Raw genomic sequence first — 18,513 nt, forward strand, 5'->3', positions numbered from 1 at the left:
AGAACATGTCCGCTCCAGCCAATAACGTCACAAACACGCGTCATCATACGCGTCATCATTGTGAAGTGAAGTGAAGTGAATTATATTTATATAGCGCTTTTCTCCAGCGACTCAAAGCGCCTTTACATAGTGAAACCCAATATCTAAGCCACATCCAAACCAGTGCGGGTGGCACTGATAGCAGGTGGGCAAAGCGTCTCGCCCAAGGACACGACGGCACCGACCCGGATGGTGGAAGCGGGGATCGAACCCGGAACCCTCAAGTTGCTGGCACCGCCACTCTACCAACCGAGCTACACCGCCCCAAGAAGAAGACGTTGGTTCTCCGGAATATACATTAAATAAGTCTGGCTGCCTGGTCCTTAGCTTTCTGCAAATTAGGCTCCTAAAACACTTAACTTGAATACCTCTGTCGTATCACAACCAAACTGGGTGATTAATCTGTGTTGATACAGGATTCATGCGATAATATTTTGTGATCAATTCCATGCTTGGTTGATTCGTTAATTTTGAAAACCTTAGTTTAAACTTTAAGTATTGTATTTATTACACACCATCTGTTTTATTGTAGCGTTCCATTACAAATCTATCGCCATTGCTGATGCTAATCTTTAGCATGTCTATGGTAAATCCAGTGTAAATTAGCATCAAGCTAGCGCATTTTTAAGATGTAAAGCCATATTGTACTTTTGGGCGCCTTCCTCTTGCTTTGTCAGCGTGGAAATTATTCTGTGCTAGTTTGTGACCAGACATGCTAAAGATTAGCATGTGTCATTCCGCAACGTTTTCAACAGGAAACTCCGCGGGAAATTTAACATTGTAATTTAGTCAACTAAACCGGCCGTATTAGCATGTGTTGCAATGTTAATATTTCATCATTGATATATAAACTATCAGACTGTGTGGTCGGTAGTAGTGGGTTTCAGTAGGCCTTTAAAGTACCAATGATTGTCACACACACACTAGGTGTGGTGAAATCTGTCCATTGCATTTGACCCATCCCCTCGTTCACCCGCTGGGAGGTGAGGGAAGCAGTGGGAATATTTTTGGATGATTTAACCCCCAAGTTCAACCTTTGATGCTGAGTGCCAAGCAGGGAGGTAATGGGTCCCATATAATATAGTCGTTGGTATGACTCGGCCGGGGTTTGAACCCACAACTTACCGACCTCAGGGCGGACACGCTAATCACTAGGCCACTGAGTGGATCATGTGTAAGAATGTGTGTCTAGTTAGAGAATAAACTGAAAACAATCTAATACATTAAAATGTAGATTAGATGAATTAATATAAATTAAAACTGGTAATGTGGTATTTGACAAACGGGGCCTGAGCGTAACGTAGTGAACGTGTTGTTTAGTACGCAAGGTTTCTTTTTGAGGAAGGTCTTACAAGCACCGCTGCTTTGCCAATTTTTGATCCAACCCTTGATATTTTGTAATGAACTTTCCAAGCCAGTACCCTGGGAGAAGACCCACGCATGGTTAATATCTGGACTCACAACAGGGAGCGGTTCGATATAAAGTCCAACTTTCACAGTGTGGGTTGCTAAGGTTCAGTGGTACAGGGTGGGGAGAGAATAAAAAGGGAAAGCAGCCAACCTTGCTGACTTTGTGCATCATAAACTCGGAGGCCAAATAACGGTGGTCTTTCAATCCGCATCACGTTGACATCCCCGGTGGACAAATCCAGCTGGAAGACCGATGCGTTCATGTACTCAGTCCAGAAGATAAAATTGCGGTAATGGGATATTCCAAATGGATGATTGAGCTCTTTTCCGTTGTAAACCACCTGTGAAGGAAGCACAGCAACACTGGTATGCAATAACAATCATCTCATAAATGGTTGAGCTTCATTATTTGTAAACATTATAAGAGCAGGGGATATCTACACAGCATGTTTACAGTTGTGATCAACATTATTCAACCCCCACACAATTTTGGTGTTTTAGCAAGTTGGATATTTATTCCATATTTTGTTTATAGTCATATCAAATAAATATGCATTAAATAGACAAATGCAACTTGAATTACAACATTGTCTTTTGTAACATACCAAACAGTGTCATTTCTCTAAATATCTCATTGACAAAATTATTCAACCCCTTGAAGATCATAACTCTTAAGAACATAATTTGAATAAGGTTGTTTCAATCAGGTGTTGAAAACATCTGTAGATGTGATTAGAACCATAAAGAGCAACAATTAAACTGATTGAAAATGACTGTGACGCTCAGCTTTTTGTAGATGGTCAATGGTGTATTTGCAACATGGTGAAGTCCAAGGAGTGGTCAAAGAAGTCAGGAGAGGAGGTAATTTTTCTTCATAAGAAAGGATATGGATATAAGAACATAGCAAAGACATTACACATTCCAAGAGACACAGTTAGGAGCATAATTCGCAAGTTTAAAGCTAAAGGCACAGTGGAAACACTTCCTGGGCGTGGTAGAAAGAGGATGCTGTGTGCGTACAGTGGTGAAAAACCCCCGGGTAACAGCTGAGGAACTACAACAGGACATTGCAGAAGGGGGAACGCAGGTTTTGTCCCAGACAATAGGGCGCGCACTATGAGATGAAGGCCTCCATGCCAGAACTCCCAGGCGCACCCCACTTCTGACTACCAGGCACAAGTAAAATAGACTCCAGTATGCCAAAAATCATCTATACAAACCCCAAATGTTTTGGGAAACTGTTCTGTGGAGTGATGAGACAAAACTGGAACTATTTGGGCCAATGAATCAACGTTATGTCCGGAGAAGAAAAAAATGAAGCTTACAAAGAGAAAAACACCTTTCCTACTGTTAAGCATGGTGGGGGGTCAATCATGCTCTGGGGCTGTTTCTCTGCCTCAGGTACCGGGAATCTCCAGCACGTTCAAGGTAGGATATATTAGCTGCAAATGTCATGAAGTCAGTGACGAAACTGAGGCTTGAGAGACGTTGGACCTTCCAACAGGACAACGATCCCAATCATACCTCCAAATCAACATCAGAGTGGTTGCAGAAGAAGGGCTGGAAGACTCTGGAGTGGCCTTCACAGTCGCCAGACCTAAATCCTATAGAAAACCTGTGGTGGGACTTGAAGAAGGCAGTTGCAGCACTCAAGCCCAAGAATATGAATGAACTGGAGGCCTTTGCCCAAGAGGAATGGGCTAAAATACCTGTAGATGGTTGCAAGAAGCTTGTGTCCAGTTTTTTTTATCACATTTGAAGAATGTAGTTACTGCCAAAAGGTGTTCTACTAAGTACTAAAGATGCATGTAAGTAGGGGGTTGAATCATTTTGTTAATGAGATATTAATAAAAATGTCATTATTTGGTATTTTGTAAAATACAGTGTTACAATTGAAGTTGCATTTGTCTATTTGACACATCTTTATTTGATATGACTATAAACAAAATATGGAATAAATCTCCAACTTGCTAAAACACCAAAATTGTGTGGGGGTTGAATAAATTTGATCACAACTGTACTTGTAATTTCTGTCTCATGTTTTTATTTTAATAGTCTTTCAGTACATGCACATGACAACATTTCAGCATCGCAAAACTATACAACTCAAGTTTTTGACAAATCACGGATGGCACTATACAACAAAAATAAATGGTACATTTCATCGTACTTTAACACAACACCCTTCATTTGGTAGCAAGAACATTACAAATCAAAAAAATGATTTATGGAATATCATTAGTCATTTTTCTTGATTGAGATTGATTTCAGAATTTTGACATGTTTTAAATAGGTTAAAATCCAATCTGCACTTTGTTAGAATATATAACAAATTGGACCAAGCTATATTTCTAACAAAGACAAATTATTATTTCTTCTACATTTTTCAAAACAAACATTTTAAAATAAATTTAAAAGACTTTGAAATAATATTTACATTTAATACTAGAGATTTTCTAGATTTGCCAGATTTTTTTTTTTGAATTGTAATCATAATAGGTTTGAAGAAATATTTCACAAATATTCTTCATCGAAAAAACAGAAGCTAAAATAAAGAATTCAATTAATTATTATTCTTTGCAATAAAAAATACATTTACTTGAACATTGATTTAAATTGTCAGGAAAGAAGACGAAGGAATTTAAAAGGTAAAAAGGTATATGTGTTTAAAAATCCTAAAATAATTTTTAAGGTCGTATTTTTTCTCTAAAATTGTCTTTCTGAAAGTTATAAGAAGCAAATTAAAAAAAAAAAGCATTTATTTGAACAAGTGAAGACCAAGTCTTTAAAATATTTTCTTCGATTTTCAAATTCTATTTGAGTTTTGTCTCTCTTAGAATCAAAAATGTTGAGCAAAGCGAGACCAACTTGCTAGTAAATAAATCAAATTTAAAAAATGGAGACAGCTCACTGGTAAGTGCTGCTATTTGAGCTATTTTTAGAACAGGCCAGCGGGCGACTCATCTGGTCCTTTTGGGCGACCTGGTGCCCGCGGGCACCGCGTTGGTGACCCCTGCTGTTCTACGATAGCTCCACAAATTTAGAACTCACCATTCGTCCAGTCCCATTGAGGTAGATCTTTTCGATGTGGTCAAAGTAGGCATCGCACCAATACATGGTGCTGGAGCTGTGGTCCAAGGTCAGGCCGTTGGGCCACAGCATGTTGGAGGTGACAAAAATATCTCGGTTTGATCCATCCATCCAGGCTTTTTCTATCCGTCCAATACTGTCATTGACCTCATCCTCCTCCCAGTCCGTCCAGTACATCCAGCTAACAAATGAGAAAACACAAAAGTCAATCAAGTAATACTCGTGCATGATACTAACAGAATCAACAATTAATCTCAAGTTCAAGATACAAAGAAGAGTTTTAACCAGTTTTTGGTTTCAAGGAACAAAGGATCCGTATCTCACTGACAACATCTACATCTTCAGTGAGGAAATAATTATTTGAGCTGATTGTTTGGGTTTATCTCCTTACAAAGACAAAAACAGGTTATTCATTGTGGTCCCTTGAGTAAGAAGGTTGTTGAGTCAGAAACCAAAATTAAAACCCGCGGCCAAGGCAGCAAATAAGTGGCTCAAGAAGTATATTGGGATCCTGGATTGACCGAGCCAGTCTCTTGACTTTAACCCCATGGAAAATCTTTGGCAATAGCTGAAACTTTCAGTTGCCAGGCAACAGCTCAAAACCTTCTTTAGAGAGTATCAGTAGAGACGAGTAGATCCAAATCCATCCTGAGAAATGTCTGATCTCTTTGTTTACCGACAAGGTTGGCCAGCCAGATACTAATTCCGATTTTGCTTGATGTCCAAAAAATGCGCAATGTTTTACTTGACAAAATAAAACATATTTTATCACCTTTTTTTAGGATTTTTGTGTTGAAATTGTTTCTCTCTCTGTTAAAATAGACATACTGTAGTGATTTATGGACTATTTAAGTAGTCATAATTTATACTTAATTAATGGGGGATCAGATAAGTACGTTGTAGCTCCGTTGGTAGAGCGGCCATGCCAGCAACTTGAGGGTTGCAGGTTCGATGCCCGCTTCCGCCATCCTAGTCACTGCAGTTGTGTCCTTGGGCAAGACACTTTACCCACCTGCTCCCAGTGCCACCCACACGGGTTTAAATGTAAAAATTAGATGATGGGTTTCACAATGTAAAGCGCTTTGAGTCACTAGAGAAAAAGCGCTATATAAACATAATTCACTTCACTTCACTTCACTACCGCCCTCTCAGTAAACAGCAAAAACATGTAAATGATATGTTAAAGCCAAATCACATGTTGGTGGTTTGACAATGGATGTGGTTAGCATGTCCGTGTCGCAGCCACATGGTCGTGGTTTTAATTTTCAGACTATTTGTGCGCAGTATGTATAGTCGTGGCCAGACGTTTTAAGGCCTACTAAAACCCACTACTACCGACCACGCAGTCTGATAGTTTATATATCAATAATGAAATATTAACATTGCAACACATGTTTAGTTTACTAAATTGCGATTTTAAATTTCCCGGGAGTTTCGTCTTCGAAACGTCGTGTAATGATGACGTGTACCCAAGACGTCACAGGTTTTTAGGATGTTTGAGCGCTGCACACACACACAGCTAAAAGTCGTCTGCTTTAACGGCATAATTACACAGTATTTTGGACATCTGTGTTGCTAAATATTTTGCAATTTGTTCAATTAATATTGGAGAAGTCCCAGTAGAAAGATGGAGTTGGGAAGCTTTAGCCTTTAGCCACACAAACACACGGTGATTCCTTGTTTAAAATTCCTGGAGGTGAAACTTTACCATGGATCAGAGCGGTGAAGCGAACGTGGATCCCTACCAAATGTCAACCAGCAGGTTCCGGTGAGAAAATTGTGGTTAAAAAGTCAGTTCTTACCGGAGAAAAGCTGAGCTTGTGCCGTCCATAGCTGGCGTCGACTCCCCTGAGACACTGCGGGTCAAGACACCCGTGGAGACACCCTTCCGACTATCAGGTACTATTTAACTCACTAAAACACTAGCAATACAATAGAAAGATAAGGGATTTTCCAGAATTAACTTAGTAAATGTGGCTATAAACATCGGAATCCGTCCCAATGCAATCGTGTTTTTGTTTTTCTAGTCCGTCGCTATCAATATCCTCAAACACGAATCTATCATCCTCGCTCAAATTAATGGGGAAATAGTCGTTTTCCCGGTCCGAATAGCACTTTTTGTTGGAGGCTCCCATTAAAAACAATGTGAATATGTGAGGAGCCATCACACGTGTGACGTCATCGTCTGTGACTTCCGGTAGAGGCAGGGCTTTTCTCTTAGCACCGAAAGTTGCGAACTTTATCATCGATGTTCTCTACTACAAATCCTTTCAGCAAAAATATGTCAATATTGCAAAATGATCAAGTATGACACATAGAACGGACCTGCTATCCCCGTTTAAATAAGAAAATGTCATTTCAGTAGGCTTTTAAGGAATTACTTAATTTCTGTGTTTCAATAACTGCAGCCTCAGTATAAGCAGCAAAGAAAAGTCACCCCCTCAGAATTTTTACCTAAATCTGCTTTTCACCAAATATCAGATGTGACAAGAATCCAGTTTAACCCCCACATTGAATAAGACACGATGAATAAAATGAATGAATGACATGACTAACTTCAGAACCTCCTTCCCAGCAGGCAAAAGACATTAAAACGACATTGAAAACTTGTTAAATTAGGTCCTGAAAGTTGAACAACACAAACAAAAAGATTTAATCAATGTTGGGTTCTGACGTTGATTTGACCATTGAATTTTGGTTATTTCCCAACCAATATTCTACAACGCTGAAACAACATACTTTTTGACAACGTTTTTGCAATGTCTGTTTGTGACGATGATTTGACCTTTGAAATTTGGTCATTTCCCAACCGACGACGTGGATCCAACGTTGGACATCAACATTGTCTCAATTTGGAAAAGTTGTTTCAAAGTCAGTTTTAAAGGAAATGCATGTATAAGCAAAATCGTATCAAAGTCCTGTGCCTGCTGGGTTACAAGTAACACACTTTATTTCAATTCTGTTTTAAATAGTTATGTAAGCCTTTCAAAAAGTTAACCAAGACGAGCTCTGAATTCCATTGTATTTGTTATTCCAGTTTCTGACCAACATAGCTTTTATTTAAACTGGACAAAGTAGACACTAATAGTATTATTACAAGTTTTTTTCTTTGTTTGTTGAAGCTATTCTTGATTTTTGAGATTAAAAGGATTTTTGAGATTAAAAGGATTAAAAAGCAAGAACACTTTGCTCCAGATGCGGGGTTAGATTAATTGATTAAACATTTTCTGTAGTGGGGGTTGTTGTCTATGTGTAAATGACTGATGAGCGGTCCAGGGTTTGCTTCTCGTCCTAAGTCGGCTGGGATAAATGATATAATTTCATGTGACTCTAAACAGGGCAAGTGGTATACAAACCGTATGTATAAATGGAATATAATTACACGTACAAACTAACAAATAAGTCCATGAACATGGCAGAAGTAGCAATAGTGGTTAGTGCTGCAACACACTTCACACTACATTCTGTAACAGAAAAGCTTTTACTGTAAATTCCAGCCTGTATATCACTACTTTTTTCCTCTGCTTTGAACCTTGCGGTTTATAAAATAGTGCGGCTAATTTTCTTCGCTAACTTCTATAATGTTTTATGTTTCATAGATTTCATTACAAGCAATCCGAAACACTGGAATTGTGTGTTATTGTTTGTGCTATGGCGCCATTTGCTGGTTAAGAAGGTACTTTTTGTTTTAAAGGCCAATTGAAACCCACTACTACCGACCACGCAGTCTGATAGTTTATATATCAATGATGAAATATTAATATTTCAACACATGCCAATACCGCATTTTTAGTTTACTAAATTACAATTTTAAATTTCTTGCAGAGTTTCTTGTTGAAAACGTCGCAGAATGATGACGCTTTTGATGACGCGTGTTTGTGACGTCTCGGGTTGTAGAGGACATATTAGCCGATAAATGCTTTAAAATGTAATATTGGAAATTATCGGTATCGGTTTCAGAATTATTGGTATCGTTTCATTAAGTAAAATGTATGACTTTATATAGCGCCGCTGTGTACATGGACGTAGGGAGAAGTACAGAGCGCTAATGAACCTTTAAGGCACTGCCTTTGCGTGTCGGGCCTGTCACATAATATCTGCGGCTTTTCACGCACACAAGTGAATGCGAAACATACTTGGTCAACAGCAATACAGGTCACACTGAAGGTGGCCGTATAAACAACTTCAAACGCCTACTGAAACCCACTACTACCGACCACACAGTCTGATAGTTTATACATCAATGATGAAATATTAACATTGCAACACAGGCCAATACGGCCTTTTTAGTTTACTAAATTACAATTTTAAATTTCTCGCGGAGTTTCCTGTTGAAAACGTCGCTAATGATGACGCGTGTTTGTGACGTCTCGGGTTGTAGCGGACATATTAGCCCAGCACCACTTACGGCTAAAAGTCGTCTCTTTTCATCGCATAATTACACAGTAATTTGGACATCTGTGTTGCTGAATATTTTGCAATTTGTTCCACTAGTAATAGAGACTATAAAAAAGAATGCTGTTGGTGGAAAGCGGTGGATTGCAGCTGCCTTTAGCAACCAAAACACAGCCAGTGTTTCTTTGTTTGTTGTGAAGCTTTAACACAGAAAGGTCAAGCGAACATGTTTTTCTACGTCAACCAGCAAGTTTTTGGATAAGAAAATTGTGATATTAAGTCGGCTCTTACCGGAGACTTGAGCGGATTATGGGACTTCCTCCTGTAGCTGTCAAAAAGGCAGCTGTGATCTTGGCTCCTCGGCTTCTCTCAGAGACACTGGCGTTCATCGCAGCCATCCGACTTTCAGGTATGACTTTATAATCTCAGTAAAATACTATTAACACAATAAGCAGATAAGGGATTTTCCAGAATTATCCTAGTAAATGTGTCTAATTACATCTGAAACGGTCCCGCTGCCGCCGCCTTTTCTTTTTTTTTTCTTGTAGTCCTTCACTCTCACTTTCCTCATCCACGAATCTTTCATCCTCCCTCAAATTAATGGGGAAAACGTCGCTTTCTAGGTCCGAATAGCTCTTGCTGCTGGATGCTATGATTATAAACAATGTGAGGATGTGAGGAGCCCTACAACCCGTGACGTCACGCGCACATCGTCTGCTACTTCCTGAAAAGGCAAGGCTTTTTTATTATCGACCAAAAGTTGCAAACTTTATCGTCGATGTTCTCTACTAAATCCTTTCAGCAAAAATATGGCAATATCGCTAAATGATCAAGTATGACATATAGAATGGACCTGCTATCCCCGTTTAAATAAGAAAATCTCATTTCAGTAGGCCTTTAATGCCTTGAAATGGAAGTCAAATCTTTCATAGCAATTTTCCTCGAAATTATTTTTCATTCATCACTCTAAGCAACGTTTGTAAGTTTTACGATATAACAAACAATTCTTACTTACTAAACTGTCCCATGTGTGATGCCTGTTGGAGGGGTTTCAAGCATACCTGTACGTGCTATTGTAATGTAATTAAGCTAGCATCATTAGCATTAGCTAATGTGCTAACATGTTTACCAGTGTCAGTATTATTAAGTTACAATGGCATTCTTTTTGTATTGTTTCAGTTTCACAAATTTCTCAGTAGATTCATCAAAATCACTGTGGCGTTATTGAGTCTGTTTAGCTGATTGGAGGGCTAGCTTCAGCAGCTAGCGGGTCCTTTTTTTGATCGATTGAGACTTTTATTAGTAGATTGTATAGTTCAGTACATATTCCGTACGATTGATGACTAAATGGTAACACCCAAATACATTTTTCAACTTGTTTGAGTCGGGGTCCGCATAAATCAATTCCATGACGATGGCTTCTGTTGTTTGATCAGCCGTTTTACTGCCAAGTTACAGACAACATTTGTAAACAACTAAGGTATGTAAATAAACATTTACAAAATATTTCTGTGTAAATAGTTCATTTCACAACATATTTCTGCATCTTGTAATCCGGTTAAGCTAACATATGAAAACAATATGTTTTTCTTCTAAAATTTAGTAGTTGCGGCTTATGTCACATTACGCACCGTGGTCAGGAAAATATGTGAACTATTTTTCAAAGCCTGCAAAATAACATTTTCTGCTAATTACAAAAAAAAGCATTTTATGTAAAAAACAAAAACAAACAAAAAAAACAAAATATTATGTTATAATAATTATCAAATATACTGATTTAAATTATTTAAATCTACATTTGAAACACTTCCCTTTTATGTAAATCAACGTTTCTTAACTATAAGGCCAGGGCTCGTTGCTGAGTTGTAATAAAAAAATATCCGTTCATGAGTTGTGATCCGTAGGGCGCAGCAGTACTCAGTTGTAATAAGTGAAGTATATTTATATAGAGCTTTTCTCTCGTGACTCAAATTGCTTTTACATAGTGAAACCCAATATCTAAGTTTCATTTAAACCAGTGTGGGTGCCACTGGAAGCAGGTAGGTAAAGTGTTTTGCCCGAGGACACAACGGCAGTGACTAGGATGGCAGAAGCGGGGATCGAACCTGGAACACTCAAGTTGCTGGCACAGTCACTCTACCAACCAAGCTATGCCGCCCTAATACACTTTTACACCACTCGGGGCAGTAATGATGATATCAAACAAACAGAAGAAGTTCTAAGATATAGGTGTTTGTTTGATCTCAAACCCTGAAACTGAGAGGGAGGAGCTTCTCCCCTAATGTCCACTGAATGACATCCACCTCGCGGTGACGTCACAACGTAGCCAGACTGAATACCCCGAGAACAGAGAATCCAAAACTGCGTGAAAGCTCACGCCGAAATGCAGGAACCTTAGGATTTGATGCTTTGGCATTGTTTAACATGAGTATCTAACTGTCTAACAACTGCTATGAGTCAGAAAAGACAGAATTCGCCATAGGTCAGTGGAATTGTGGTTAGATTGTCCGCCCTGAAATTGGTACGTTGTGAGTTCAAACCCCGGCTGAGTCATACCAAATACTAAAAAAACGGGACCCCTTAACTCCCTGCTTGGCACTCAGTATCAACGGTTGGAATTGGGTTGGAATTGTCAGGCTTAGTTTTTCCTCAGTGTGTGTTTAGTATTTCCTGTTTTTAGTTCCTGTTAGCGCTCTTATTTTGTCTGTTTCCTGTTTTTTTTCCCCTGTGTGCTGTTTTCCCCTCAACTGCGGCTGATTGGCACCTGGCCACACCTGGTGTCAATCAGTCCACTTCTATTTGAGTCTATATTTGTCCTCCCGGCAATGGCTGGATTATTGTCTTGTCGATGTCGCTTGTGTATTGTTGCTGCTGTTGTGTCGTTTCATGTATAGCGGTATAGCTCGGTTGGTAGATCGGCCGTGCCAGCAACTTGAGGGTTCCAGGTTCGATCCCCGCTTCCGCCATCCTAGTCACTGATGTTGTGTCCTTGGGCAAAATACTTTACCCACCTGCTCCCAGTGCCACCCACACTGGTTTAAATGTCACTTAGATATTGGGTTTCACTACGTAAAAGCGCTTTGAGTCACTATAGAAAAGCGCTATATAAATATAATTCACTTCACTTCATGTCATTGCAGTGTAGCGGTAAGCTATCTTTCGGTATCCGTTTGTAGCTTACTGTCTTTTGTTCCCTGCTTCCGTTTTATTTTCATTCTACAAGTAATGACTTCTGTTTGCCTGTTCGCTACCCGCTAGCTTCCGTGCTAGGCTCCTTTTATTTTCTAGCTCCCATGCTAGTTCCCTTAGTTTGTTGTCCGTTCACGTGCGCGTCCTTTGTTAGTACCCTTTTGTTTGTTCTTATTCTATTATTTTAATTAAAAGATGTTTACCTGAAAAATGCCTGCCTCCTTCTCTGCATCTTGGGTTTCGTCAACAACTAACTCTGACAGGAATTGGTTGAATCACCAAGATTACTCCTGAGTGTGGCTGTTGCTCACTGCTTCCATTATCTCCCAGGGCGTGGAACAAGGGGATGGGTCAATTGCAGAGGGTAATCTCACCACACCAGGTGTGGTACTTTAACTTTAGGTTCTCTAGACTTGCTTTACATCAAAATGCAGCAGTTCATTCCAGCCATCTTCCAGTTATCTCTTGACACATTGGCTTAAAGCTTGTTCCTTTGATTTCTCATAAATCAATGCATGTGAGAACTGATGTAGGCTTAAAAAAAGATCTATTTCATACCGGAGTGACAAGCCTCACCGATGGTATTGTTCTGCGAACCGTTGGGAAGCCATGACTCCTCTCCCTGCTAAATTGCTCTTGTGTTTCCAACAGAAAACTCACCTTAGACTGCCAATGCCAAATCAGACCTCTTGTGCAGAATCCCAACCAGCCACAGATAGATCACAGCAGATATATAAATAAACTGGAAAGATTTCCCACACGTAAAAGCAAATAATCAAACAACCCTGGCAAAGTAAACTGAGCGTGTTGTTGCTTCACTAATCATTCGGGCTTATCAAGTCAAAAATGACGCTTGACTACACTTAATCACAACATCAATTCCCCACTAAAAGTTGTTTGTACATTTTGTTGGTTAGAAGCCACAGCAGATATGACATGTTTGAAACAGGAGTGGGTCAACATTGTGATTTGTTTTCTCGTAACCATGCTCAGAGGATTTGTCCCTTTTGAGAGTTGCCGAGTGAGCAATTTGCCCTCCTGATTCTCATCCCTGCTTATAACTGAATAATGGTAGGGAGTGAAGGATTAAAGAGATTTAGGAATTATCATCGATATGGCAAATTGGTTATACTTGTATTGCGCGTTTCTACCTTAAAGGGGAACATTATCACAATTTCAACAGGGTAAAAAACAATAAAAATTAGTTCCCAGTGGCTTGTTGTATTTTTTGCAGTTTTTTTATTTATTTTCCCGGTCCCCGAATAGCCCTAAAAAGAGCTTTAAAGTGCTTGATTTTCGCTATTTGCGATGCGACTATCCATTTCCCTGTGACGTCATACAGTGCTGCCAATGTGAACAAACAATGGCAGATACCACAGCAAGATATAGCGACATTAGCTCAGATTCAGACTCAGATTTCAGCGGTTTAAGCGATTCAACAGATTACGCATGTATTGAAACGGATGGTTGGAGTATGAAAGTATTGAAGAAGAAACTGAAGCTATTGAGCGAATAGCTATTGACACTATTCATAGCCATAGCAAGGCCGAATAGCTGCGTTAGCATCGCCAGTAAAATGTGCGGACCAAACGATCAGGACTTTCGCATCACTTGACACTGGAGCAACTTAAATCCGTCGATTGGTAAGTGCTTTTTTTCGCATTAAATGTGGGGGGAAGGAAACGTAATATAGTTGCAAATGCATCTACAGGTTATCCATACATCTCTGTGCCATGTCTGCTTTAGCACCGCCGATAAATAGCATTTTAGCATCGATTAGCATAGCATGTTAGCATCGATTAGCTGGCAGTCAACATCAACAAAACTCACCTTTGTGATTTCGTTGACTTTATCGTTGCAAATGCATCTGCAGGTTATCCATAAATCTCTGTGCCATGTCTGCCTTAACACCGCCGGTAAATAGCATGTTAGCATCGATTAGCTGGCAGTCAACATCAACAAAACTCACCTTTGTGATTTCGTTGACTTTATCGTTGCAAATGCATCTGCAGGTTATCCATACATCTCTGTGCCATGTCTGCCTTAACACCGCCGGTAAATAGCATGTTAGCATCGATTAGCTGGCAGTCAACATCAACAAAACTCACCTTTGTGATTTCGTTGACTTTATCGTTGCAAATGCATCTGCAGGTTATCCATACATCTCTGTGCCATGTCTGCCTTAACACCGCCGGTAAATAGCATGTTAGCATCGATTAGCGTAGCATATTAGCATCGATTAGCTGGCAGTCACGCCACAACCAAATATGTCTGATTAGCACATAAGTCAACATCAACAAAACTCCATACATCTCTGTGCCCTGTCTGTCATCGCCGGTAAAATGTGGAGACACTTTGGCACATTCAATGGGGTTCTGGCGGCAGACACTTTCGCATCTTCGGGCCAGTGGTGCAACTTGAATCCCTCCCTGTTAGTGTTGTTACACCCTCCGACAATACACCGACGAGGCATGATGTCTCCAAGGTTCCAAAAAATAGTCGAAAAAACGGAAAATAACAGAGCTGAGACCCGGTGTTTGTAATGTGTTGAAAATGAAAATGGCGGCTGTATAACCTCGGTGACGTCACGTTCTGACGTCATCACCACATGAGCGATAAACAGAAAGGCGTTTAATTCGCCAAAATTCACCCATTTAGAGTTCGGAAATCGGTTAAAAAAATATATGGTCTTTTTTCTGCAACATCAAGGTATATATTGACGCTTACATAGTTCTGGTGATAATGTTCCCCTTTAAAGGTACTCAAAGTGCTTTGACACTATTTCCACATTCACCTATTCACCCGCACACTGATGGCGGGAGATGCCACACCAGGCCCTAACCAAGACCAATCAGGAGCAAGGGTGAAGTGTCTTGCTCAAGGACACAACGGACATGACGAGGTTGGTGGAAGGTGGGGATTGAACCAGGGACCCTCAGGTTGCATGGCACGGCAAGTTGGAAGTAGAAGGTGGGAATGACCTCAGAGTTCCAGTTAAGAGGTCGGAAACCAATATGGCCGTGTCCAGGAAAGCTTTTTTTGTAATTGCCTTGTCTGAATATCAACAACTTACAGGAAAATATTGACTTTTTCCACGACCTTCAAACATGGTGGACGGACAGGAAACGTGTATAGAATGTGTATACTGCATGGAAAAATATTAGTTTACATAGCAGTGACGTTACCATACATATGCGTCTAACAATACATGGGATATTTTTATTATCATTCAAATTTGAACTGTACAGTACAGATAAAAATGCAATTTTGTTGCATTAGCTCAGGTATAAATAAATAGATTACTGTACAGATAAATATAATGCACTTTTGCATATGTATCCACATTTATGATTGTGTATGCGGAATATTCGTACACCGTTTCCGTTGCCAAATTCAAGCACTTTTTAAGAACTTTCAAGATAATTTTTTTTCCAGTTCTTCCAATACCCCTTAAAAGGCGAAAACCAGTGTGAATCAATCCACAGCCTTATTGTTGTCAAGACTTGGACTTGGGCGTGGATTGTTTTCCCGAGGTGCAAAGCGATTGGATTGGAAACGGTGTGAAGGTAAAGAAATGTGTTTATTTTAACACTAACGAAAAACTGGAACAAACAAAAGGCGCTCACAATGGAGGTACAAAACTTGGCTATGGAAAAAAACACTTGAACTATGACATGAACTATGGACATGAAATAAAACTTGCACAATGGCAGAACTATGAACAACTAAAACAAAAACGCTTACTGTGACAAGAAAGGGTATCAATCAATCAATCAATCAATGTTTATTTATATAGCCCCAAATCACAAATGTCTCAAAGGACTGCACAAATCATTACGACTACAACATCCTCGGAAGAACCCACAAAAGGGCAAGGAAAACTCACACCCAGTGGGCAGGGAGAATTCACATCCAGTGGGACGCCAGCGACAATGCTGACTATGAGAAACCTTGGAGAGGACCTCAGATGTGGGCAACCCCCCCCCCTAGGGGACCGAAAGCAATGGATGTTGAGCGGGTCTAACATGATGCTGTGAAAGTTCAATCCATAGTGGCTCCAACACAGCCGCGAGAGTTCAGTTCAAAGCGGATCCAAGACAGCAGCGAGAGTCCCGTCCACAGAGAAAAAGCAGCATGGATAAAATGGGTGCAGGAGGTGATGTAGCCAGCCTGACTACCTGGTAACTGTGGCTTAAATAATACTGTGGTGATTGAAAACAGGTGCATGCCATGGGGTCAGGTGAAAACTAATGGGTTGGCATGGAAACAAAACAAACAAGGAAGTGCAAAAGCAGGAAACAACAGAGTCTTAAGCAAAACAGAACATAACTAAACAAAACATGAACACAGGACATGACAGTTGTTTGAGGTCACCCAATGCTGGCTGTAGGAAAAATAAAGAAAATATGCTAACACCTAAGCCTAACATTGAACCAGCAGTTATTAACTGAATGGGGCATAGAAAATGAAGCAGTGTTTATATTCAATGTCACGGGTGTTTGCAAACGTCTCTCAGTTTGTGTTGTTTTTTATCTTACTTAAAGCACTGAATGACATTGAACAGCACATATTGATTCAGACCATATTTGTCCTTATAACTCAGGGGTGTCAAATTCAAATACAGAGTGGGCCAAAGTTTTAAACTGAACAAAGCTGCGGGCCAAGGTTGAAGAAGTTAACCTTTTAAGAGGACCCAAACAGGTTTTGCATTGAATATTGAACAAGCTAGGGAGTGGGGTTTGGTGGTAGCGTGGGTGTATATTGTAGCGCCCCAGAAAAGTTAGTGGGGCCCTGGGGTTCTGGGTATTTCTTCTGTTGTGTTTATGTTGTGTTACGGTACGGATGTTCTCCCGAAATGTGTTTGTCATTCTTGTTTGGTGTGGGTTTAGAGTGTGGCGCATATTTGTAACAGTGTTAAAGTTGTTTCTACGGCCATCCTCAGTGTGACTTGTATGGCTGTTGACCAAGTATGACTTGCATTCAGTTATGTGTGTGTAAAACCCGTTAAATATTATGTGACTGGACCGGCACGCTGTTTGTATGGAGGAAAAGCGTATGTGACGACAGGTTGTAGAGAACGCTAAATGGAATGCCCTTAAGGCCCGCCCCCAATATCATTGTCCCGGTGGAAATTCGGAAGAATGGTTGTCCCGGGTGATTTTCGGGACGGGCACTGAACTTCGGGAGTCTCCCGAGAAAATCGGGAAGGTTGGCAAGTATGAGTATTAGCGGCGAAATTTGGCCCGCGGGCCAGAGTTTGACACCCGTGTTATAACTGCATAATGTGATATAAATATATGCACCTTCAAAAATGTCAATTTCTCTCATTTATCAACTAAACTGTTCCACATTAATATAGGGATAATTAATTAAAGGAAAATAGTTTGTTTTTTTCACAACACATCAGTCACCTTTCATTAAGAATATCTAGCCTTACAACTGTGGCTCTGATAACAATTGAACACAAAGACAAAAGACAAACATTTTTTGCTTTCACTGAGGTAGCCATACAAGTTTAATTACACTGTTCATTGTAGCTGTGTATTATTATGTAGCGGGAAAACATTCTGAAGAATATTAATGTTTTGTTAGGTGTTTTGTCTTAGCTTGGGCACTCCCACACTGCAAAAAGTCAGTGTTCAAAAACAAAAAAATACAGGTATTTGATTTGAACTAAACAACATTATCTGCCAATAGAACAAGACAATTTGGCTTGTCAAGACTTTCCAAAACAAGTAAAATTAGCTAACCTCAATGAACCCAAAAATACTGTGTAGAGACGCGGCCGACAGGCCGACAACGGGCTGAGAGGAGCAGCTGTCCTGACCAAGATGGAGGCCAGGAGGTGGGGCATGCAGCAGAGAGGAGAGGCGTGGCAAACTCGAAGCAGCAATCAGAGTCTGGTTCGTACACCACACACCTGTGCTCAATCACTGCATCTTGTGCTGCAGCATAAAAAGGGCGAGGGAGGAACGATCGTGGCAGAAGAAGGAGAAGGAACATGCGACAACAACCACCACGAGAGCGACGAACGAGACCCGGAAGACGAAGAGCCCCCGCAACAGACGCGAATACCGGCCACCGAAAGGCGCACCGCGGCAGCAAGCAGGAAGCGCCAGCACAGTGAAAAATGGGGAGACAGAAAGGCAAGACGACTTAATGGTTATTGAAATAATAAACACAAGTTAAACCTGCTATGACGTGTTCTGTAATGATCGGCACTGCAACCCACACGCGGATGGAAGGAAGTCCGTCACAAATACCCTAAAATAAGAATATTCTCACTAATAACAAGTGCAATTTTCTTGGTAGAAAAAAAGAGACCTTTTTGCTCAATATGTGGAAAAATATTCTTAAATTAAGTGAATGCTAGTGCCATTATCTTGACAT

At 40.2% G+C, this 18,513-nt stretch overlaps 1 protein-coding gene across 6 annotated transcripts in view; it reads right to left on the reverse strand.

Annotated features, from left to right (window-relative positions):
* lrp1bb (low density lipoprotein receptor-related protein 1Bb) overlaps positions 1-18,513 on the reverse strand; it is a 993,888-nt gene that overhangs the window by 458,231 nt on the left and 517,144 nt on the right. For all 6 annotated transcript variants that reach the window (XM_061918476.1, XM_061918478.1, XM_061918475.1 and 3 more), the window contains 2 exons: positions 4,501-4,720; positions 1,601-1,790 (listed from right to left, as the gene is read on the reverse strand). In XM_061918476.1, coding sequence (XP_061774460.1) covers positions 1,601-1,790; positions 4,501-4,720 — 410 coding nt within the window. The remainder of the gene's footprint in view (positions 1-1,600; positions 1,791-4,500; positions 4,721-18,513) is intronic.

The sequence above is a fragment of the Nerophis ophidion genome, linkage group LG13 (genome assembly GCF_033978795.1).
Source record: "Nerophis ophidion isolate RoL-2023_Sa linkage group LG13, RoL_Noph_v1.0, whole genome shotgun sequence".
NCBI classification, from domain to species: domain Eukaryota; kingdom Metazoa; phylum Chordata; class Actinopteri; order Syngnathiformes; family Syngnathidae; genus Nerophis; species Nerophis ophidion.